The 23,997-nt window shown below is 40.8% G+C and overlaps 4 protein-coding genes across 5 annotated transcripts in view; 3 read left to right on the top strand and 1 right to left on the bottom strand.

Annotated features, from left to right (window-relative positions):
- The window catches only part of LOC115739662 (equilibrative nucleotide transporter 3-like), a 469,706-nt gene that overhangs the window by 342,354 nt on the left and 103,355 nt on the right, over positions 1-23,997 (top strand). The gene's annotated exons all lie outside the window — the stretch shown is intronic.
- Positions 24-3,622, top strand: LOC115739727 (endonuclease 1). 2 transcript variants are annotated; one of them, XM_048285732.1, is made up of 9 exons: positions 24-161; positions 826-1,006; positions 1,099-1,206; positions 1,307-1,362; positions 1,477-1,560; positions 2,700-2,795; positions 2,889-3,027; positions 3,160-3,295; positions 3,327-3,622. In XM_048285732.1, exons 1-8 carry the CDS (start codon positions 48-50, stop codon positions 3,288-3,290), a joined length of 909 nt encoding a protein of 302 aa, XP_048141689.1. In that variant the 5' UTR covers positions 24-47; the 3' UTR covers positions 3,291-3,295; positions 3,327-3,622. The 2 variants fall into 2 exon arrangements, with proteins under 2 accessions (XP_048141689.1, XP_030528812.1); XM_030672952.2 differs by having other exon boundaries at positions 3,160-3,335; positions 3,380-3,622.
- On the top strand, positions 4,962-5,905 carry LOC115739752 (translation initiation factor IF-2). The gene is made up of 2 exons (XM_030672985.2): positions 4,962-5,009; positions 5,045-5,905. Exon 2 carries the CDS (start codon positions 5,048-5,050, stop codon positions 5,858-5,860), a length of 813 nt encoding a protein of 270 aa, XP_030528845.1. The 5' UTR covers positions 4,962-5,009; positions 5,045-5,047; the 3' UTR covers positions 5,861-5,905.
- On the bottom strand, positions 10,641-13,241 carry LOC115739654. Its single transcript, XM_030672867.2, has 2 exons — positions 12,720-13,241; positions 10,641-10,838 (listed from the first exon to the last, which is right to left on the bottom strand). Exons 1-2 carry the CDS (start codon positions 13,068-13,070, stop codon positions 10,701-10,703), a joined length of 489 nt encoding a protein of 162 aa, XP_030528727.2. The 5' UTR covers positions 13,071-13,241; the 3' UTR covers positions 10,641-10,700.

The raw sequence follows: 23,997 nt of genomic DNA, 5'->3' as shown, positions 1-23,997 counted from the left end.
ACAGCAAAGATTGGTTTGAGAGGAAGCTCGTATTGTTTTGATATCCGATGAAAATGTCTTCTCTCCAGTTGTTTGTCTCGATGAGTATGGTTTTCATGTTAGTGACTGGAGTCCATTGCTGGAGCAAAGAAGGGCACATCATGACTTGTCAAATTGCACAGGTAATGTTTTTCAGTATGCTGTCCAGGCAGTTCTTGTCTATCCATTTCCTTAATCGAAAATCCTCTGGAAGTTAATGGAAAATTTCCCAACGCAGCTGAAAATGGGTGAATTGAAATGATCTACGGCATTTTCGTACTCTGGGTTTTCTACATATATTGTGCATTTCAGACTAAGGTTTGCTCGGATTCTTACTTGTTGAAAGAAGACCATGTCCTAATAAGTTGATGTTTTAAGCTCTTTTTAGCCTTTAACAGGCTCTTGAGAGCTCTGGTTGCCATGTAGTCGTTCGAACTTTTATCAGGTAATCTGTGCCCACTTCATCATATAATCACAAGGAAACGAACAAAAAATAACGATTTCGATTCTGCTCAGATTCCAGTCTATCGGTCTCCTATGAAGACCGAGAAAATCTTCCTCTTTGTCGTGCGGACGTGGTCAACTGAAAATAGACATTCTAAACTGTTTGCAGCTTGCCGATTTTACCTCTTAAAAGTTATAAATTTCGCTGCTCTTCATTCGATCTGTCATCACCTAAACAAAAGGCGTGACGCCAGATGCCCTGGGATTTTCGAAGAGAATATCTTCACTAATTCCAACAGTAAAAGCTTGCAAATCACACATGCTATAAGATTAATAAGTTAACCAGTGCTCCCTATTTTGCAGTCTCTACTGAAGCCGGAGGCAGCTGAAGTCGTCCGGCATTTATTGCCGCCGTACGCGGACGGCGACCTCTCGTCACTCTGCACGTGGCCAGATCAAATCCGGCACTGGCACAAGTACCAGTGGACGAGTCCGCTCCACTTCATCGACACCCCGGACAACGATTGCACCTTCGAGTATGCTAGTAAGACACTCTAAGCTCAATTTCTGTGGCCTTACGGTCTGTACAGAAAGGTAAAGCACTAATGGAAACTCATGTTCTCGTGGTTTCATTAGGGGATTGCCATGATCCACATGGCAAGAAGAACATGTGCGTTGCTGGTGCCATCCAGAACTTCACTTCTCAGCTCTCGCATTTCAAAGAGGGAACTGCAGATCGAAGATGTAACTAAAACTTTCTAATTACTTCAAGAAATACCCTTTTGGTTAAATTTAATTTAGCCTGTGAGCATGATATCCTAATGTAAGTTACTTAGCATTGCAGATAACATGACAGAAGCCTTGCTGTTCTTGTCACACTTCATGGGAGATATTCATCAGGTACTCCAGCCTGCTCTAAAAGTTACTACCTTTTGATTCATGATCTTTATAGCTTACGAAGATGATAGTCGCCTTCTCCAAATAATATTTGCTAATTATCGCGTTTTCTGCTAGCCGATGCACATCGGGTACACGAGCGACAGAGGAGGGAACTCGATCGAGTTGCACTGGTTCAGGCACAAGTCTAATCTGCATCATGTAAGCATTAACCCAGTTTCTTGACGTCCACGGCTTTTGCTCAAAAAGAGCTTTTGCGTTGCCTTTAAGGCTAAAAGGAAAGGCTTAAAGGCAAAAGATGGAATAACTTCAAGGCTAAAAATAGCGTAGCCTTGCCTTGCCTGATACACATCCTTCATTGGGTTGCCTAACACCTTTTTGTCTTCATTAGGCCGTACCACGACATTTACATAACACCTTTTATTTTGGCATCTTCTATCCGATTATTTTAACGAGACTAACTACTTTCTCTTGAATTCATCTCTCAAGGGACCGATATTATATGATCACTCACGTATGACGCGTTTGTTACATGAAAAACTTCATGAACAAGAAAAATTATTTTTCAAAAATCATTTTCCAGGAAAATGGTTTTGTTTGGTGACATATGACATGTGATTGAAAATATTTTTCGGTGTTTGGTTCTCATTTGAAAAATGATTTCAAATGACTTCATGCGAGACAAAAAAAAATGAATTTTTAAATTATTTTTATTTTCTTTTGACTTGCTTGGGATAGCTCGAGCTCTAGATCCGACGAGGCTCGGCGTCACTCGATACTAGCGAGGTCGAGCCTCTTCGGGCGAGCTCGAGCTCGCTAGGATTTGGCGGGGCTCATGCTTGCCTTGCTACATATCGTCGCCGAGGTGTTGTGATTGGCCGATGGAAAGAAAAAAAAATAAAAAAAAATCAATTTTCTAATTTATACATGAATATTTTTGTTGGCGGGAAAATGTTTTCGATTGATTATTCATTTTTGGCGAACCAAACAGGTAAAAGTTAGCAAAATGAATTTCCAAAAAACACTTTCACTCGAATAAACACACCCAATATCAAATCACAGAAGAGTATAGCATCTTTCTAGAAGGAAATGCTAAATGCACCAAAAATACTGTAATAAAACTTCTTTGCGGGGTGATACGACAAGATCATAATTAGGTCGAAGTGAACATGAATCTTGTGTCTTGTTTAGACATGCCGGAATTCAGGTAGCTTCTCATGCATGGTGTGCACACGTGCATGCATGTGACGTGCAAGTGCGGTATCCCCGGAAGCCGGCAGGCCAACTGACAGAGATGTAGATGCTGTTTGACTATGTGTTCACTCTTTCTGTATGATTAGGTATGGGACAGGGAGATCATTTTAACAGCAGAAGCAGATTACTATGAGAAGGACACGAGCCTCCTCCTTCAAGACATTGAGGCCAACTTCACTGATGTACTCTTTCTCTCTAGTTCAAAGTGATCTTAACGTGTCTGAAATGCCTTTTGTAATTAGATTTGTTGTTGCCTTCTTCTGTTGTGAAATAAGGGGGCATGGTCAGATGATATTTCGTCGTGGACCCACTGTGACGACCTCGACTCTTGTCCGACCAAGTACGCGGACGAGAGCATAGCCATCGCCTGCAAATATGGTTACAAAGGCGTCGAGTCCGGCGTCACTCTTGTAGGTAAAGATTTATAGCCTCAATAGGGTTCTTTATTATCAGCTGGACATCTGCAGAATGTTAATTAACATTACAAAGATATATCACTGCACATTAGCTCTACACTAAGCGTGTTGAAATGTCGTGTGATGACAGATGACTACTTCAACTCGAGGATGCCGATCGTCATGAAGAGAGTCGCTCAAGGCGGAGTCCGGCTGGCGATGTTTTTGAACCGGGTTCTTGCCGATGATGACCAAGAACATGGGATTGCATCACCAACATAGGCAAATCTCATTTCTCATAATAGGGAAAACCATTGGCCTAGAATAAAAACAACTAATTCAATCGAAATTACAAAACAAAGCCAATTACGTTGACGCTTAAGTTATTATTCATGGATAATCTTAATCAGCTAGATGAAAGAGACATGAAAAAGAGCCAAAAATGACAGACATGTCCCCTCATGTGCTAATAGCATGAACTAACGCTCCAATTTTTATTTTTATTTTGGGAAGTTTAATGATGTCTTTGTTCACGTAATTTCTCCAATTATAGTCTAAACTGTATGTCATTCAACAAAGCAAGTGGTCCTCGATTCATATTCTTGTTGAGGCAATGATGATTGATCTGCAATATGATTTAATTCCTATTTAATTCCATCTGTTGCATATGTCTACATCAACGTTAATTTCCTACATTGGCTTCCGTATTTTCGTGGTTGATGAGGGTCGGGTGGCCTGTCGTAGTGAATTCGAGCGTCCGCTTCCTTCATTCCTCAATTTTATTGCTAACATGGGGTCCTTAAATGGACCGGACCCCGATCGTGACTTTTCTTTGGCATTCATAATCGTCCTCACTAACAAAAGTTTACTCCGTACATGTTATTTCAGTTTATAGGATTTAGTTTTCTTTTTTGTCATCTTAAGTTCTGCAGATCTTATGATTCGTAGTATTTCCAAAAAGAGCAGCAGTATCCCTAAGTTAATAGTAAGTTTCTTTCTCTATTGTTAGAAAAATACCTAATTGGCCGTTGCTTTTTTTGGTCTTTTGTAGGGGACGTGATTGAAGTCTCTCATAGTAATTTATTTGGGAAAAACTGCCAAAAAAATCTTAAATCTGTTGCAATTGTGTCGATTAAGTCTTAAACATTTTCTTCCCAATTTGGTGCTAAATCTTTTGCATTTATGCCAATTCGGTTCATTTGGTCGGCAGGCACTTACGTAGTGCCATCAATGTTGATATGGAAAATTATTAATAATATTTTTATATTTTTCTAATAACTTTTTTTCTATCTTTTTCTTTTCTTTTTTGTTAGGAGGCCGCCGACCACTTGGTTGTCGCTGGGCAAGAGCTTGCGACCTCACCCAAATCTAGGCGAAGACCATGAGGCCTCGCCAGCTGCGAGCGAGGGCTCACAACCCTCGTGCGGTGGCGGGCGAGGGCTCAAAGGCCCTCCCCCGGTGGCCTCCACGGCCTCCTTGCAGACCCTAACCAAAAAAAAAAAAGGACATAAAAAAGTTATTAAAAATATATATAATAATTAATAAGTTTGAAAAATCTTAAAATATTGTTAAAAATTATTCACGTCAAGATCGGCCGGCCTAATGGATTAAATTGGCACAAATGTATAAGGTTTAGGATTGAATTGAAGAAAAAAAGTTTATGACTGAATTGGCACAATTTCAATAAATTTAAGATTTTTTTGATAATTTTTCCAAATTTATGGCACGGGCAATATTCTCTAATCCGCCATTTTTTTTCACTACCAATTTTTTTTTTTTTTTTGGTATTCCCCAACTTAATCCAACAAGCACAGTAGTCTCTCATCATATCTTCATGCCCATGACTGTGGGAACACATGGGGGGGAGTGACCCAAAAAGAACACATTCAATTCATTGCATTGACCTTCCCTTAACCGATCCCGACTCCATTTTATTATTCCCACAAACTTCCCCATCGTCCCATTTCACCTTCAAGCTTCAACCCTTCACTCCCAACTCCAATCCCTCCACACACGCTCAAGATCACGCAAACACGAGAATGGGTTGCTGCGCGAGCACCCATGGTCGCCGACCCTCTGCTTCGTCTTCCTCGGATCACAGGAGAGCCAAATCCACCGAGAGCAGAGCTCCACCCCCTTCCATGGACGAGGAGACCGTCAAAGAAGTGCTCTCCGAGACACCCACTTGCCCGAACGCCAAGCCCGCGGCCCGCGAAGCCGGATACCCGCTTCTAGCGAGGCGCGAGAAGAGCCCCGCCGTCTTCGCCGCCGCCGACGAGGCCTCCGAGGAGGTCTCGGAGATTTGCAGCTTGAGCGAGAGCTTGTCCACCGCCACGAACCTCACCGACGACGCCAAACCGAGGGCTGGCAACAGACCCCCGGCGAAGCTCCGGGGCCAGGCGGCGGCCAAGTCCCGGTCCCTTCCCCGCGACGTTGGGGTTCGTAACGATCACGGCAACAGATCTCGGGCGTCGGGTAATTCGCCCGCCAAGCGGTTGGACCGGTCTCCGGCGCGCGTCAACTCTGGCGGGTCGCTGAGGATGGTCCAGAGCCGAGAACCGGGTTCCTTTCGGGCGGTGTCGGCCCGCGGCGGTAGGCCGGACCCCGGAGAGAGGTCCGGGAGGAGGTCGGGGTCGCCGGCGACAAGCCGGGTCGTCGGCTCCGCCGGACCAGCTGTGGGTCGGACCCCGTCCGCTCGGAGGACCAACCCGTCTCCGGGACGGGTCAGGCCGGGTCCGACGGAGGGCAGGAACCATGAGGCTCGTGGTGGTGGCGGCGGTAAAAGGACAAGTAGCGCCAAGGAGTCCCTTGAAAACCCGCTTGTTTCTTTGGAGTGCTTCATATTCCTATGAAAATTGCAAAATGGCCCCAAAAAATGTTTTTAAGTTTTCAATTTCCCCCACTTTTGTTATTACCCGCCCCCCCCACCCCCCTTTTTTTTTGGGTAAATTCCTTTTTTTGTCTTTGCTTTAGAATATATGAATAGGTAAGTCAACTCTGACATTTGTGGATATGGGAAGATTGCAACGCAAATTTTTTTTTCTTTGTAACGCAATTAAAGTGACCCTAAATTTGTCTTCTTCTTCTTTTTTGACCTTTATGTTCTTGCTACTGAATTTCAATTTGGTGCGCTGTCGCTTTGCATGCAGGAAATCACGTAAACTTCACTTTCGGAGCGTCGCGATGATTTTAGTTGGGGGGGTTTTGGGTAAAGGGTTTGACCCCCCTTTTTTTGCAAATAAGGACAAGAAAAAGTACAGCTGGGGCTGGGGTTGGATGAAAATTTTATTATAATATTTGCATGTGAGGAGTCGGGAAAAAAAATAAAAGGGGGCTATTTATGTTTGGTTGGTGGGCAGATCAGTTGGGCTGGTTAATGCATTTTCTATTTCTCGACTTGAGCGCCGGGTCGTGATCGAAACGCTGTCGTTTTCTCTGTTCACACGGTACCACGTCAGCATTCATTGCCCCGACGGGGGGGGCGCTTGCCCGAAGTGAGAATAGGTTGTTTCTGAGAAATGACCGCGGAGTAAAACCCGCGCCCATCCTCAGCTTGTGCCGATTGCAGCGGGTAAAACTCCCGACGACGGCGAGCGCATGATCGCTCCTGCACCCCGTTTAAGTCCGAAATGATGCGTCGGGAGGGATTCGGCTCGGGTGCACGGACATGGGAATCGAACAGGATGAATCCGAAATGTTAGTCTACCCTCCATCCGGTCCCGATGGACTAAGTGGGCCCCCAACTAGTGGCCATTCACGTGGAAAAATTACCCGATCAGTCTTAAATAGGAAAAAATTGTCCTGAAAATCTTAAACATATTTTACCATGGTTAATTCGGCCGTAAACTTTTAACTGTACCACAAAGCCGAGAAGCTTTGGATTCAATTCAATTCATGCTATCCTCTTTTTCTTTTGTCCTTCTATGTTAGGATCCAACTTTGCCGTGTTCATTCTTGTAGGCCACCAGACAAAGCAGCTCGAGTCTTGCAAGAATAATCATGATTAGGCATTTTTAACAAAAGTTCTAGGCCCCCCCAAAACCAAAGCGAGATTCGGTCATAGCATACCCCGTCAGTGTAAGAAAGAATTTTACACAAGTGATTTGAATCATCTCTGCGGTGAAAGATCGCTAATTGGTAATCCGAGTTTCGCTAGAGAAAAGTACAAAAAAAATCCTAAACTTATCGTATCGGTACCAATTCAGTCATAAATTATTTAGTTAGACCAATATAGTTTTAAACTTACAATATTAGTACCAATTGAGTCCATCCGACCAATTTTGGCCGAAAATCACCGACGTGGAACGCCAACCATCTTGTGTCGCACGATCGACACTTATAGAGATATTTTTTTAATAATATTCTTTTTTTTTTATTGTTTGTTTTCTTCTTTTTTCTTTTCTTTTTATTTTTTTATTTTTGGTTGAGCACCATCAGTCAACCAGCCCTCACCTAGGGTTCGGCGAGGGCTGCGGCGCCCTTGCCCGGCCCGAATTCGGTGAGGGCATCACGGCCCTCACTAGCTATGGGCGACAGGCCACGCGTGGTGAGCGTCGAGTGTCGCCCCTTGCCGGCCTTCGAAAAAAAAACCTAAGAACATCAAAGAAAAGGAAAAAAAATAAAATATTGTTAAGAATGTTAATGTCGGCGATTTCTAACTAAAATTAGTTGGATGGATTCAATTGGTACCAATACAAAAAAATTAAGAACTAAATTAGTTCAATTAAAAGGTTTTTGACTAAATCGGTACTAATGCAATGTGTTTATAACTTCTTCTTCTTTTACACTTTTCCTAGTTTCACTAAGTTCAACACAAGGTAAAAAGGTTAGAGACCGTGAAAAGTAATTCAAGATCATCCTTTTGATCTTGAATTCCAACTTTACGTGGATTCGTCTAAAACCATCATGGATCGTGTAAATTGTACTAAAAGATTTTAACATGGGGATCGGATCCAAAGATATATATGTGAATGAAAGCTCCCAACTTGGGATTGATCATTCATTATTCAAAATTTTACTATGTAATGAAAGGGTCATATAGTGACAAGAAATAAGGTACACCCTACCATGAGATTGGGTCCACTCCATCATTAATTTCTCCAAAATTAATAAACCTTAGCCACCCAATACCTTAGGTACATTTACGATTTACCCATTGAAGTAAAAAGTTTTCAAGAGTATACCGCACATATCACCCCCATGATCGCTTACATCGCTCTACTTGAAAATACCAAATACATCATCGTCAGTTAAATCCATAGTTTAATTCTTGATAATCAGACTAATTTAATCAATCTATAACCGGAGAAGCAAGCAAGTAAACATTTTTTTTTTTAACATTCCATATATGTTAAAATCCCAAATTGCAATGTTAAAACATTCTCATACTTCCCATGATGCAAGCTGTCTATTAATAGTTATTGATTCCTGGTCTAGTCCCATCCAGGAACTAGATCGAATAGTCTTGAGACCATACCAGACTAGATTGATCGGCCCAGTATGATTTCCGGGCGGTTCAATTGAATAGGACCGAAAATCACCGATTCCAATTTTATGGAATCGAGAACCAAACCGACGCCCCTAGGAACTAGATCAAGCTGGCCAATTCAGTATGGTCGGAGCGATTCCCGATTCGATCGATCCGTCTTGCTCACCCTTATTATCTATATAAATTGACACGAATTGCTTCAACCAAACATCACTAGATTCCTCAGACCCAAAAAAAAAAAAAACATCGCTAGACTCCTAAATACTTTCATTTCTTTTCAACGTAATATTTTCCGCCAACCATTGTACCGTTCCATGAAATTGAATTGAATTTCCGACGACAAGCGACCAAAGGAGGGGAAAACCCTGTCATGGAGCTGTCGGGAGCATGGTAATAAACTTACGTAAATGGACATTTTCCTTATCAATTGCAAAAGAAAAAAAACAAAAACCCAAAAAAAAAAAATAATAATAATAATAATAACAATATTTATCATTTTCTTGCGCCGGCATTTATTACTGCAGGCAACGTTCAACAAAAAAAAAAAAAAAACCACGTGCCCAGCAAGTAAATCTTATGAAGCAAAGATACTGTTCGGGAATCTCCGTATCATGTCCAACACTCCGATACTCTCCAACAAATGGTCAGTGCTCTAAATATGTCAGCGAATCAACGACACGCGAGTCCAACATCCCGACAAGCCATTTTGACTCGCACGGAGTCAATTTTAAGAATTTTCAACAAATTAGTGGTCAAAATGTAAATTTATCAAATATACTCAACCACCCAGAAATTAAAATACTTAGCTAGCTCTAAAAAAAAAAATTGTGAATCCCTAACAGAAGAATATGAAGAAATTCATCAATGATATAATTTATCATGTAAATTTATAAATATATATTTGATATACAACGTGTCCCAACGTGTCAAAATTCTATATTTTTTTTAGAAATAACGCTTCGACGTATTGTGTCGTGTCGTGTTGAGTGTCGCGTGTCGGTGCCGGTGCCAGTGCTACTTAAAGTAAATCTGATTCTTACAATTTATACCTAAATATTTTCGCAAATGATAAAAATAAATTTTCGATCATTTATTTATGTAAGCTATACGAGGAATCAATTTAAGGAAAGTAATTTTCAAATCGTTCGTTTAGAAAATTGGGCTGGGCATGATATAGGGAATGGGCCTGGGCGATGCCACTAAAGAATTTATTTATGGATCATACTTTAAAGCCTAACGTGCTTCCTCTTTCCAGCCCAAATATTGTATTATATTTATTTATCTATTTGTTTATTTGTGTATTTTACATTGGCAACTCATCCACTTATTTAATTGTCCTTTTTTTCTTTTTTTAAAGAATCACATCTCAAGCATTTGAATTTACACCCATTTTACAAACTGAGTAATTTTTTTTTTTCAATTAAGTAGCTCAACCTTTCCAATACAAACTAATGTGAGGCATGTGTTAAAATCACGGAGAAAAACTACAAATATGAACATTAACATCGTTTAGAACCGTTTGTTCAGCAACGATTCTAATTTGATGTTATTACCCAAAAAGAAAAAGACGATAAACATGTTTGGAAACATATTGTCCACAGCGTCCAATGTGATCCCTCTCCCTCTCTTTCTTCTCTCATCTTGTCAATGGAGGTGACATAATCTTTACCAAGTAATCGAGTGCCGTAAGTAAAATCATATGGTAAGTAAAATCATATGATAACCGTAGTAATTCTAGAGCTAATACATGCAACAAATTCCGACTTTTGAAAAGGATGCATTTATTAGATATACCGGCTTGATAATCTATTTAATGAAGTCCCATGTCGCGCTAAATTTGAAAATTTGAGATACTTAACTTAAAAAAGCAATTTACATACTCGATTGCAAAAGGGCAAAACGTCATTACCTTTTTCATTCTTTTGTGGGCATAACCCACCAATTGTTCATGCACATTTGTTTTTTCACCTATAAACTTAAAAAAAGGGTGGGCAGAGAACCTGAAATTGCATCTTGGAAAAATAAAGTTCAAGACTAGATCGAAGGAACACTCGGCTAACTAGATGGGGGCTTAAAATATGCCCACATTCGGCCTTCATTTACAAACTCTATGATGATCTGCCCAAGAAATATTAGGGAGCTCAATGCCATGGGTGCTGACAGCGGGAGATCGTGTGGTGACCGAGCATGAGCCGGCGAGGCGATCAAGATGGGGCATCGGGTCGGTGATAAGGCCACAAGATGTTCTCCCGGGAGCAAGGCACCGGAGCTGGGTGGGCGATGTATGAGGGCAAGTCGTCCCCCGGCATGAGCACCGAAACTCCATCATCATACAGAGTCATCTGCATCCACAAATGTTGAAATCATGTTAGCCTGTTCTGCGAAAGTGCAGCTGTTCGCCCCCGTTAACGATCACTTCAGTGTGGTCAAATTGCAGCTATTGATTCATGTTGTTGGACCAGTGGTACCAAAAAGCTTTAAGCCATCAGAAAACAATCTCAGAACGCATGGTGAACATATTTTTCGACGCACAATCTTGCAACATTGCCATCATTCCGATCACGAGATCAGAGGGAGTGCGGGAAGTGCGTTCAAATTCAAACGGTCAAACCGCCGCAGCACGACATAGACGATCCTAAATATCAAGTGGCAAGGGACAAGCTAACGTAAGGTATTCACTGGAAAACCAAATAAAATAAAGCAAAATGGCAACAAGCAGAACAAATGAGAATCAGCAAGGCACCATTAGTTACAATCACATGGAAGTGATACTGGTGATGCATCTTCTCTTGTTCTTTTCCAATCAAATCCGGCTTGATTAATAAAGGTGACCAGCGTATAGGAAACTAAACCTGATCAACAAATTTTGACCTTCTCGCAACCCAAATTGAGAGTAAGTGTTGCACAAGGCGGGCTTCTATGGGTGCTTAGCCTGAATCAGAACATCTTTCGGTCAACGTGCTCGTCAACTAAGTTTCGACCTATTCACTTAATCGACAACTCATTCACGAAATTTCCCACGAAGGCAATAGGAAATGTCCACAGAAACGGCTGCGATCAACACTATTTCGCACTGAGAAAAGATGGGGTCACAGGATTACTTTCCTAAGAAGCTGTCGCGCTTTCCTAACCTTTAAAGTGAAAAAGTCGGGGCTACATAAGCTGATCCGCGGAGGATCAGAAAGTGATTCTTGCATGGTCCTTGATGGTTTGTGTGTCGCAGGAAGTGGCGGAAACTAGAGTGCAAGTACATGGGAGGCAGACACAGTCACATAGTTAGTATTCACAGTAAAGAAAGACACTTAGTGTCTAGATAAGCAGGTGGAGGATATAGAATCTACAATGGAGGAGGCTCTTTATTATCAAGAATAATGCTACGATGCTATAAAGGCTACTATTACACAAGTTTTGCAGCACATTTTTTGTCCGATTTCTATAATACTAATTTTGTCAACATCACTATTTAAATAAATTTTGTAGATCATTCTTCATGCTTGTTCCTAGCATTATAGATCATGTAATGTTGGTTGTTAGTCAGCCAAATATTTCTCAGTACCCAAAATTTTTCCACATATGATGAGATTTGAATATGGAGAGTGAAGAATCGGCAAGAATCACAATCATCATTCTAACCCCAGATGGTCAAAAACGAGAAATTTCCTCCACATTATGAAAAATCCCACCTTTTTCTCTAATTGAAAGTCACAGAAGCAGTCAGAGGCGAGAACCAGACGTGCCCAATGAAAAGGTTACAAAGGAAGCTACAAGCCTACAACCTTTAAGATGGTCCCAGAAACGAAAAATTCCACACAAAAAAAAAAGTTACAAAAACTAAGAAAAAGAAGCCCACTACAAGAAATCCCACACTCCAGTTGACTGAGGTCCTGAGTTTAGGATGAATTATTACGTTCATAATTTTCACTTTAAAGGTGGAAACTTTTTCTTATCTGTTTTACCAAGTTGTAATGATTCTGATGATACAGCGACCCTCTCAAACTATCTCTGAATTCGATTTTAGCCCATGTCAAATGGCGTTGCACACTGAGCTCAACAAAGTTTTCAAGAAGGGATTTTTCTATAACCACATAAAAGATCTCATGCAAAGCTCTACAAAGTGAAAATCGCATGAAAGACGAAGAAAAAAACCCTTTCTTTCTTTTTACCTTAAAGTACACGAAAGTGCATGAATTTTTTTTTGGCTAGCCGAGTAAAGAGGAACTTACTTTGGGAGATGGGTGGCCGAGTTTCCCGGCGAGGCTCCGGGCCTCCAGATCCTCGCGCCGCCGAGCGCTGCCGGAGGGGGAGAGGGAGGGGGAGGGGCGGAGGAACTTCTCGAAGAGGGCCATGACCAAGAACATGGAGACGAGGACGGCGGTGGCGACGAAGCCGAAGGACACCGCGTTGACGGAGTCGTACTCGTACTGGCTCCCGGCGTCGCGGACGCCCGGCGTCGTCAACGAGCTGGGGTCGTGACGAGGGGGGTGGTGGGGGTGGTGGACGTGGTGGTAGTGAGGAGCTCCGGTCGGCGGCCACTGATGACCGCCGCCCCAGCTCAATCCTCGCTCTCTCGCCATCGACGTCTTCCGAGCAGCGCTGAGAGTCTTGAGGCCTGTGTACAGCGTGACGAAGCAGCGTGTGGGCCTCCGTGCAAGAACTGGAGCTGTTCGAGTTCTTTTCAAAACACAGGAGAGAGAGAGAGAGAGAGGGAGACAGAAGGCTTTGGAATTTGGGGAGCTTGTCTTGTTCTTGTGCACTGCTTAGCTTTGAGGACGTAAGATGGCTTTACCTTTTTATATGCTCGAGAGATAAATTAGAAATGGATGGAAAAAAAAAAATTAAATCGACTCGGATTGATAAAGCACAAATTCAAGATTACATTATTAGTTTTTGTTTGTTTTTTTTTTTCAAAAAATATGGGAATTCTTACAACCCCGCAATAATGGGAAAATCCAAGAATAAGGCTAGGCCCATGGGAATATCTTTTTGGTGTATAATTTCCCCTGGAAGCACCAGGCAATAATGGGAGTATAATTCCTAGACAAAAAAGCGAATTTTTATTAAAGATGGGGACAAGACATTTGCTTTTCCATTTTTAGTGTCGCCCTTTTCATGGCAGAGTTGATAGATATCTTTCACAAGCACCAAAAAAGAGAGAGAGGGAGAGGACAAGGCAAATTCTTTTGGTTAATATCAAGAAAAAATTTTAAATTAATATATTTATGATAAATTTATGATAAATTAATTTTTTGATCATAAAAAATCACAAATTGATATACATGTGGTAAATACTTCAAATTGATATATTTGTGATAAATTTAAGTTAAACAATTTTTTTATAACAAAAAACCCCAAACTAGTACATCTGTGATAAATTTACTCCAAACTAACTTGTTGACCACCAAAATGTACATCTGTGACAAATTTACCATCGCCTAGTTTCCGTTAAATTGGATTAATACCACGAAAAATCCCAAACCGCTACATCCGTGACAAACAAAGTGTAAAAATCCCAAACCGGTACACTCATCAACCGCCACATGTCATCCAAATCAACAATTTAACAGTAAAATATAACAGAAATTGACGGAAGGTAATATGTTACAAATGTACTAATTTGAGATTTTTGGTGGTCAAAAAATTAATTTGGGATAAATTTGCCACATGTATATTAGTCTTAGAATTTTGGTGATGAAAAAATTAGTTTGGGGGTAATTCACCACAAGTGTATTAGTTGGAAATTTTTTGTGGTCGAAAAAATAATTTGGGACAAATTTGTCGTATGTGTATCGTTTGGAGTTTTTCGTGGTATTAACTCAATTTTTTTTCCTATTTTCCAATACAGACGTTATCCTTATAATAATTATAAAAGATTGAAATAGAGGAAATGGGGAATCGATCATATGTTGAATAAATTACCACAAAGAGCAAGCAAGGCAACAAAGAGTACATGTACATTGTACCCAATTTTTTATGTCTGGCCAGCGACAATGCAATCTGTCCCCACCCAACTTCAGCAACAGAAGAATAAAAAAAAATTATTTTAAAAATTTCTTCAACAAAAGAATAAAAAGAAAATCTATTTTTTTTTTCATTTTAAAAACTTCAGCAACAAAAGAATAAAAAGAAAATCTATTTTTATTTTATTTTATTTTGGAGGCTGAAAAATAAAATAGATATCCTCATAAGTTGATAATGGGATTAAAAAGAAATCCTCTTAGTAATGTTGGATTTAGTAGGAAAGGCCTTTAATCTTTTATGTTATAATGAATAGGATCCAACACATGATGAAATCATCAAAAAGCAAAAAAAAAAAAAAAAAAAAGAGAGAGAAAATAAAAGCACCTCTAATTGTGTTTTTGTGGGGGACCCCAAAAAAATACTTTTAAGTGGACCCCACGAGGAGGAAACAAAACATCAATCCCCCACCACCTTCTATCTTGTCCATGCAAATAGGAGAGACGACTCCTTGCCTTTTCCTCTCAATGGCACAAGGACATGGCCACTTGGTCTTTCCTTTTTATAGACCAAGAAGGATTACATGTATATGAATAACATACAAATCTTGTACACGCCGTGAAATGTTTTACATGTTAATAAGCGATATTCTTAAACCGATCGAGAGGTCAGATGGACGAGATTGCGTCACTTTTATTAAGCAGGTTATGCTCATTGTTGTTGGTGCTGTAACAATATTTAGAAGCGCACACTTTGAAATGTTATCCTTGAAATGATGTGATCAGATTCTAATCTTTCTACATTGAATATGCTTTCCAAGAGGGAACATGCCGAATTGAACTTATTAGATGGCCATCGAATGATATTGCAAAGTGAACCACAGATAATGAAGAGAATTGATGACTATCCATCCCTTCGAAAGGATATCCTCGAAAATGTTGTGACTTTTTGTTAAAAGACCAATTGAATGTAAATGGAAGTTATCTTCCAATCGTAAAGTCATCTCAATAATAAGTGCATGTATTATTTTCACGAAAAGAGAAAACTGCAAACTTTCTCAAATCTGATTACTTAATAAGTACCATGAGAACATTCACTTGCGAAATTCTTATATGAATCGAAATTAGCCGTTCCTATGGAAGTTTGCCTTTCCAATAGATTAGCTATTCTTTCGCATTAGCATAATCAACACTTTAAAAGCTAAACTATTCATTTTTGTTGGACATTAGTAAACATGCTCCTCGTGAATATTTTGCATTTTTAGCTCTATTTTTTTTTTTCCTTTTTTGTGGGTCCTAGGAAAGGAAAAAATCCAAAAATATCCCAACGTGCTCTTATTTTCTCAAATAAGGGCATAAATTGAATTTCGTTTTAAATAAGAGATTGAAGTGCATTCATTGTATCAAATAAAGATCCGAAGTGGATATTATTTCAAATAAAGATCTAAAGTGGCCATATCAATATTAAATAAGGACCTGACCTAAAGGTATTTTAGTCTTTCTACTTTTTCATTTTTGCCCTTGGCCAGCCACCGGCATTGCCCGGATTGGGCTGGGCGAGGGCCACCCTCGCCGGGCATAGGCAAGACCGGTGAGGGACGACCTTGCCTCACCCAACGAGAGGGGCTGCCCTTGCTTGCGGTAGTGAGAGCAGCTCTCGCCAGATATGGGCGAGGTCACCTCTCTCGCGGCCGGCCCTCGCTAAGCGAGACAACACTCACCCGCGGCCGACCGGCATTAGGCGAGGCAAGGCCATTTATAAGCGACCTCGCCTCTAGTCTTCGGCGACCTCGCCTGTATTTCTTACTTTTTTTTTTAACTTTTAATTTAAGTCAGTTAAAAATTAGGTTAAAATTGTGCCTCACATGCATTGGGCTCCGCACCTAAATGCTCCCCTCAACCTCCGAAACCAAGGTGGTCCCCACCACTCCCCTCTTTCGCCACGTGGCACTCATGGGCCCCACGCTCCGAAGGAGCTCAACTTTGTCGGGGTTGTATCAACACGAAAGAAAAGCAAGAAAAAAAAAAACAAAAGAAAGAGAAAGAAAAAAGAGGTCTCTTACTCATTCCCAAACCCGAAAGCAAAGGAGAAGAAAAAAAAAAAAGAAAAAGCTGTCGGACTTTTCAGGTTTCTCACCACGAATTGTGGACCATGACCGGGCTCTTGGGACTAGCCTCTGATCGGACGGACCTGATCTCATCTCGGGGATTGATGAGATTGGGGCCGTTGATGTTGAGTACTTGCGTGCGTCAAAGGAGCGATCAGACACCCACGTACGGAAGTACAGTAACAGAACAGGCAGGGGATTCCAGCGTACTACCTCACGCGTGCGCGTCCTCCACAGGCACGTGCGGCGCCGAAGATTGCGGTTTCTCTCGCCTCGGGGAGGTGTCGCGATTGCAGGATTGCATGTTCATGGCATCCTGCAATCGCAACCGTTCAACGTACGGATGTCGCAACTTTCAACGGTTGTGATTCGCACGTAGTCTTGTGACCTTTTTTTTTGGTCCAAAGTCTTGTGACCTTAGTAGCATCGATATGGATACCGATACCGACACCGACACAAGACATGTGATACGAAACTATATGCCAACACATCATTTTTCAAAAATAAAGAATTCCGACATATAAAAATATCAACAATGAGTCTCTTATTATTTTCTTTTTTATCCGTTAAGGATTCATAATTAAGTTTTTTTGGACAATCTGGGTATCTTAATATTGGGTAACTAGGTATATGATCTAAGTACATATATTTTTGATAAATTTACATTTTAACCTCTAATTTAATGAAAATGCTTAAAATTGACATCGTGAGTGTCGAAATGGGATGTCGGAATGCTAGATTCGAGTGTCGTCGTCGTGTTTTTGGTGCTAACCACGTGTCAAACGCATGTCGAAGAGTGTTGGAGTGTCGAACACAACACGAAGACTCCCGAGGAGTGTCGTTGCTTCCTAGCTTATGATCACGATCCTTACAAGTATTTTCGAAATCATAAGGTCCTTGCCAACGGGAAAAAAAAAATCTTTAGTCGAATATTTTGAATTTCTCTCCAAGTCAATATTTACACAAGCAAAAAATGCTTTTCTGGTTGGCCTCAATTAGACCTGACTAACGGTCGAGCCTAAACCTAAGCAAACTTGTTCATATTAATGAAAATTTCTAATCTATTTAAAATCGAAGACTGAATTCGTTTTCCGAGAGAGCTCGACACGAAAAAGAAATTTTTTCAAAATATGGAGTAAATCTCTCAGTATGCGCAATTAATCGTCTCGTCTCATATGCTTATTGAGTATTCTTAGAACACTCGTTAACATGACTTGTTGGAGAGACTAAGATTTCGATACATAATGTGCTTGCGCACTTTAGTTTATGACGATGTTGCACTTGGTACGAGGAAACGTCGAGAAGGCCTAAAATGGAAAAGGAAAAGAGTAACATTTTTATGACGCCTGCATGTGTAGTACGATAAACATAATACCACCGCACGATACAAGTAGCGTATTTTTCTTCACCTAATAATTTAAGTTTTTTTCTCGATATATCAATCTGTCTCTAAAAACATCGGGAAGTTTTTTACAAGAGAAGAAAACGCAAAGCAAACTGCGCTTCTTTTTAAGTTGTCTTTCACATACTTTCGGTCCGGGAGGGGTGCGAGCCATGTTGGAGACATGCGCATGTTACGCTGGCGAATGATGTTTTAGTAAATTTGTGAAAGTAGAACGTACGGCTTAACAAGAATGAATTATGAAAAGTACATGAACTCGATAAGACAAAGTTAAAAAACCTCCTTTTCTTAAGTGGGATTAGCAATGATGTTAAACATATGATTACACTTTCGAAGCTGACCAAACAGAATACACAATCATTAATTGGGTCTTTGTATTTCCTTGCCATTTTGGGAAAGAATCAATCAAATCGCATTACGAAGAGCTTTTCCTCGTTGCGCGCTCTAATATATTTGTCGAGAGAGATTAATAGATGAGAGGTAAAATTGGCTAAACTAAGAGCAAAAGTTGAAGAAGACGAATGAAGGGTCCTGTTCCGTTTTAACATGGCCAATGAGCATACATGTAAACTCCGGCCTTCCTTTTGTTTCGTCGCTTGATCCCATCAACGTCCTGTAATCTACAGAAGTTAACGACAGAGATTAAGACTAGAAAGAGACGGAGGCATCGGAGTGATGGAGCATGAAATCAAGTCGAGGCAGTGGGCGACGGAGAAGATGGCAGCTGTGACGGGGAGAGCTGTCGGCCTACGCTTAGAGGGTGCGGGAGAGAGGAAGGTAAAGAGAGAATAAGACTCGTTGTTAGGCGATGTGGGACGACAGCAACTACTTCAACGAGAAGAAAACAAATTCATGCTTAGATTTCAAGCTAGGTTGACCGTGTGACATCAACAATTTGGCGAAGCTGACTAGGCGTTGGAAAATACAGAAGTACCACTGAGCTTCCAACTGAAGTTAAGGTACATAAGAGAGGGATAAGCAAAGCATCAATCCACCATCAAGATAAGAATTAAAGAACTTCCCCCAAAAAATCAACTATATAGAACCCACTGAAGTTATGAACTCGTGATTGGTTTGCTCAATTGCAAAGTAAGGAATCCAAAAGACAGCAAACGCAATCCCTTAGACCATTAGATCCATGGCACACCTGCATTTTATTGACCGAAGGAATGAAACCAGGTTACTAAAAGTGATTGTAATTGACAGATCATTCCTAGCAGAGACCCAGAAAGGTCAATAAAGAAAGCATTACAAGGCATAGTTTTGGATTACTTGGATACATGTGTGGAACAGAATGAAAAATCGCCGGTGACAGAAACCGGCAGATCTATATTTGGATGCACGACAAGGAATCATCGCGCCTGCGATTTCTGTTTCACCAAAAGAAAAAGAAAACAAGAGGATTGTCAAAGTTGACGAAAGCACAAGGCCTGGCCTAGCAGCAGTTTCGATCTGAGCTCCATTTATGCGGTCGAATTCATTCTTGAGATCCTCCAGGTACTGGGAAATGCGAGCTTCTTGGGGGTAAGCACGATCACAAATGGTCAAGTAACAGGCTTCTCGGTGCCGAACTATATAAATGTTCGTGTGTTCAGTGGGCAGCTTTGGAAGTTCATAATGCAATCGTTAGGGAACAAAAGTGAGGTTGATATGTTAACATTTCAAAGTTGAATGATCAACAATAAGATTGTGATCTTGCTCCGATCTTAGGGGAGGGTTCTCTATTCACTACTTAAACATGGCAAATCTATTGCGCGACTGCATAAGGAATGAAGCATCCAATACCAAATGCACTAACTTTTGACCTTATTTTGACTATAAAAATGTACAAATATACACAATCAGGGCGACTGCTGCTGAATATTCGTGAGCACCCATCACTGTGTCGGTTTTGTACATGTGCCTACATATTTTGTCTTCTAACTATTCACAATACTTGGAGAATTGTGATGGTCTTCTCGGCTTGCAAGTAATCACAAACTGTAGCTAGGACCAGCAGTGGTGACTTTTCGTTTAGCAAATGCAACTGAAGTGAGCAGAAGGCTCTGGATTAGCTTTTGGAGCTGGTTTAGCCACTTCCGGAACACCAAAACACATTCCAAAACATCAGCTTTTCATCCCCCGCCGCCGCCGCCGATGCTACGGTGCAACCATCCGGGCTCTGAACAGGAAAGAGACAATGTTGCTACTTTGAGGATCTGAAACTTATCAGAAGGTAGTGAATGCAGAAATGCAATTTCTAGAACCAGAAAGTAGCGAATTTGCAAAGGTTACCTGTGTGCCATGAAAAGCAACCTAGAAGTATGACCAGTCAGCTCTGCATTCGTTACCATTGAAGGGTACTTCCAAAGAGTGAGCAGATTGCGAGTAAATCCATGAGAGCTAAGCAACTCTCTCTCCTTGTTGTTCCATAGCAGCGCAGAGACCTGGGAACCGGTATCCAGAGAGTTTAAGCACGCGCCAGTATGGGTGTTCCGAAACTTTGTGATCCGATCACCTCCACTGGAAGCCAGCAAATTCCCCCCGGGAAGGGCAGTGGCTGTGTGCTCTTCGATCCGGTGAAGTGAAGATGTGATTGTTCCATGCCAGAGACCCAACCCGAGATCCGTCGCCAGCCAACCTCCCATAGTCCTTTGCTGCAATTAAAAATTCAACCCGAATTAGGACCACAACAACTTATCGACCCGACCCGGCCAACCAAGGAACGTGCAGAACCAGTTAACTGGTTTTCTTCTTCGCGTGCGAACAGAAAGTCTCAAAAAGGCAAACTGTAGTCTGTCCTCTTTATTAATGAACTTGTGCATGCATATGGTAGCATCGAGAATAATCCCATAAACAATCAAGTTGATAGATCTAGACGAAAGAAAAGTCATTTTTGGCTAAACTATGGTGAGAGAACGAGACTGCAAAATAGTTTCATAAGTAGCATTCACCAGCCATTTTCCCTGAAAAGAGTCATTTGGAAGGAGGGGGAAAAAAAAAGTTATGGCCACTTCCACTTTCGATCTTTATTTGATACAAAGAGGATATTTCGGGTCTTTATTTGAAACAATGATGTGGATCACTTCGGATTTTTATTTGAGAAAACGAGAGCACTTCGGACATTTATTTGGAATTTTGTCTCAAAAAATAATTTAAAAGGACGATTTAATATTTGTATCTTAAAGAGAAATTCAATGTCAAAATATCTACGGACAACAGCATCGATGCAAACCATTTCTTTAACACTTGGTTTATATCGATCAAGAATTCGTCTTGTCTAACGAGGAAAAAAATAATAATTTACGCAGCCCCAAATTGAAAGTTGCAAATTGATTGTAACATGATCACTTCCTAGTGAATCATTCACGTGGATGTTTGAGGTGGATCGGATCGAGCGTGCGCGGGCGGGCGGGCGGGCGTCCTCAACTATGGATTTCGTTTTAATCGATGGAAGGGTGAGGATGGTCGATCGGTGCTAATAACCCGTTCTAAATATTATTTTGAGGCTTCGCACCTCGATCACTGTGTGGGCCTAGCACATCGATTAGTCCATGTGGCAAAGTAAAACAAGGTGGAAATCTAGACGGCAACCTTCTTGTGATTTTAGAATTCTTGATCGCGCTCGGAAATTGACCTGTCGATTTTATCTTTTTGATAATCCAAGAATATGAGCGCAAGAGATCCGACTATCTAGAGGTCCATGGAACCTGTTATAAGTTCCTGAATCGTTTATGTCCATGTCTTTGGACCATACAAGTGCTCTGACAAGGAGTAACTTGCATGCATTTTTGGAGATCCGAACAAGTGACTTTCAATTCCCGAACTAGGGAACACACGAAAACCCGATTGACCCCGCCACAACGTTTAGAGATTATCGTTTTATTAGCATCCACTTGGTCGGGTAAAAGAAAAGGAGAAAATTTCAAACAAAGGTCCGAAATGCTTTCATTTTCTCAAATAAGAGTTTGAAGTGGACATTATTCCAAATAAAGGTCTAAAGTAGTCATATCAATCTCAGAAAAGGGTTTGACTCATTGGTTGGTTAAAGGCATTTTCGTCATTTACTTTTTTATTCTTATTTTTTTTATTTTTTTCCTTTTCCTTTTTTTTAATTAGAAAACTAAAAGTTAACTAAAAAAAAAAACACAAGAGGGACGGGTAGCGACAATGGTCGTCGGGGCTACCAACGCATCAACAAGGGCCTTTGCCCTCCCCCAACCTTGGGTCAGAGACCCAACCCTCACCTGGATCTAGAAGAGGGTCACGGCCCTCTTCCAGCCCTGCCGAGCTAGTCGATGATGTAGTTAGCCCTCATCGAGGCATTGGCAATCCCGCCGGCCATCGCCATTTCTTTTTTTCTTTTTTTCTTTTTGGTTTATATCATGGAAAACCCTAAAATGCTACATTTGTGACAAATTATTGTAAATTATTTTTTTTATCAAAAAAAATTTCAAACTGGTATACTTATGATAAATTTACCCAAACTAGTACATTTGTGATAAATTTACCCTCCGTTAATTTTCTTTAAATTTAACCGTCAAATTACTAAGTTAGATGGCACATGGCGGTTCATGGGTGTACCAATTTAGGGTTTTTTCCCTCTATTTGTCTTATGTGTATCAATTTGAAATTTTTCATGGTACTAACACAATTTAACGAAAGGTAAATTTATCACAGATGTACCAATTTATGATTTTTCGTGGTCAAAAAATTAGTTTAGGATAAATTTGTCATAATAAGATTTTTGATGGTCAAAAAAATAGTTTGGGGTAAATTCGTCACAAGTATACCGGTTTGGGATTTTTCGTGATCAAAAAAATAATTTGGAGTAAATTTGTCATAGATTTATCAGATTGGGATTTTTCGTAATATTAACCTTTTTTTTTGTTACTTTTAGTTCTTTTTTTCAATTTTAATTTAACTATAAATTAAGTAAAATTATATTTTGACAAAAATATTCTTGATCGGCCGGCGAGGTCAGGCACTTCTTTGAAAAATCCATGGCCACTTCGGGCACTTATTTGAAATTATGAGGGTACTTCAGGTCTTTATTTGAAATTTTTTGAAAAAAAAATTAGGACTGAATTGAGATAATTATAACAGGTTTATAACTTTTTTGATAATTACCCCTATGATTATCTGTTCGAATCTGATCAAACAAAATAAACGATCATTAAGAGCTTTTTACTCATATCAAATTTGGAAAGGCAAGGAAAGAGCAACAGCAAGCCAATTTTGGTAAATAGATTAAGCATAGGAAAATAGATTGCGATCACATGTCTAAATCTTGCCAAACAGTATAAGAACGATTGGATTAGTTGATTAATCATCAAAAACCTAAGGAGTGTATGGTGATGGCTTCTTTCTTGTTATTTGATGTTCTGCCCCTCAATTGAGAACATCAGAAACATCTTAGAACGTTCAAAATGGAAATAGACAAAGTAAAATTGGAATTGGAGTTCATGGGTGGTCAAAAAACATCACAAGGAACTGGTTGAGGAGAAAGATTCCACACAGACCAGGACTCTCTTTGCTTCTGATCTTCTCAAGGTAGCTGAACAACACAACAATGGCTGCAAAACTCTTTCTCGCCATCCTCTTCAACCAGCCCGAAACTCGTCCAGTAGTTAGTATTCGTGCCTGTGTCGAACATGTGCACCATCGACATCATCCTTGGCAAGTCCCCAGAGGTCCGGTACCCGACCAAGAAGTACAAATGGGTCCCGGTCGGTGCAACCGTAACGTACGTTGGTTGGATTGTTGGCCATGTGCCGTCCGCAACATTTAATGGGTGCGCCGATGAAGATCGAGTCGTCCGTTGCGACCCGGGTACGATGTTCCACATGTTGGCATCGGGATTGTAGGCCTCGATGTGGCCCTTCCATGCCTTGAGGCAATCCCCTGAGCCGTACAGCCTCCCATTGTCGAGGGCAAGAATTTGGGTAGGTCGAACATCCGGTTGCCACATTTTCGCCCTCAGTTCCCATCTCCTGGTCTCAGGATCGTACACCTCGGCCGAGCTCCGCTCCATGATGCCAGGCGACGGCCAACCCGA

The sequence above is a fragment of the Rhodamnia argentea genome, chromosome 9 (genome assembly GCF_020921035.1).
Source record: "Rhodamnia argentea isolate NSW1041297 chromosome 9, ASM2092103v1, whole genome shotgun sequence".
Classification (NCBI taxonomy): domain Eukaryota; kingdom Viridiplantae; phylum Streptophyta; class Magnoliopsida; order Myrtales; family Myrtaceae; genus Rhodamnia; species Rhodamnia argentea.
The sequence above is the reverse complement of the archived record's forward strand: the minus strand, read 5'-3'. Positions and strand labels throughout refer to the sequence as shown.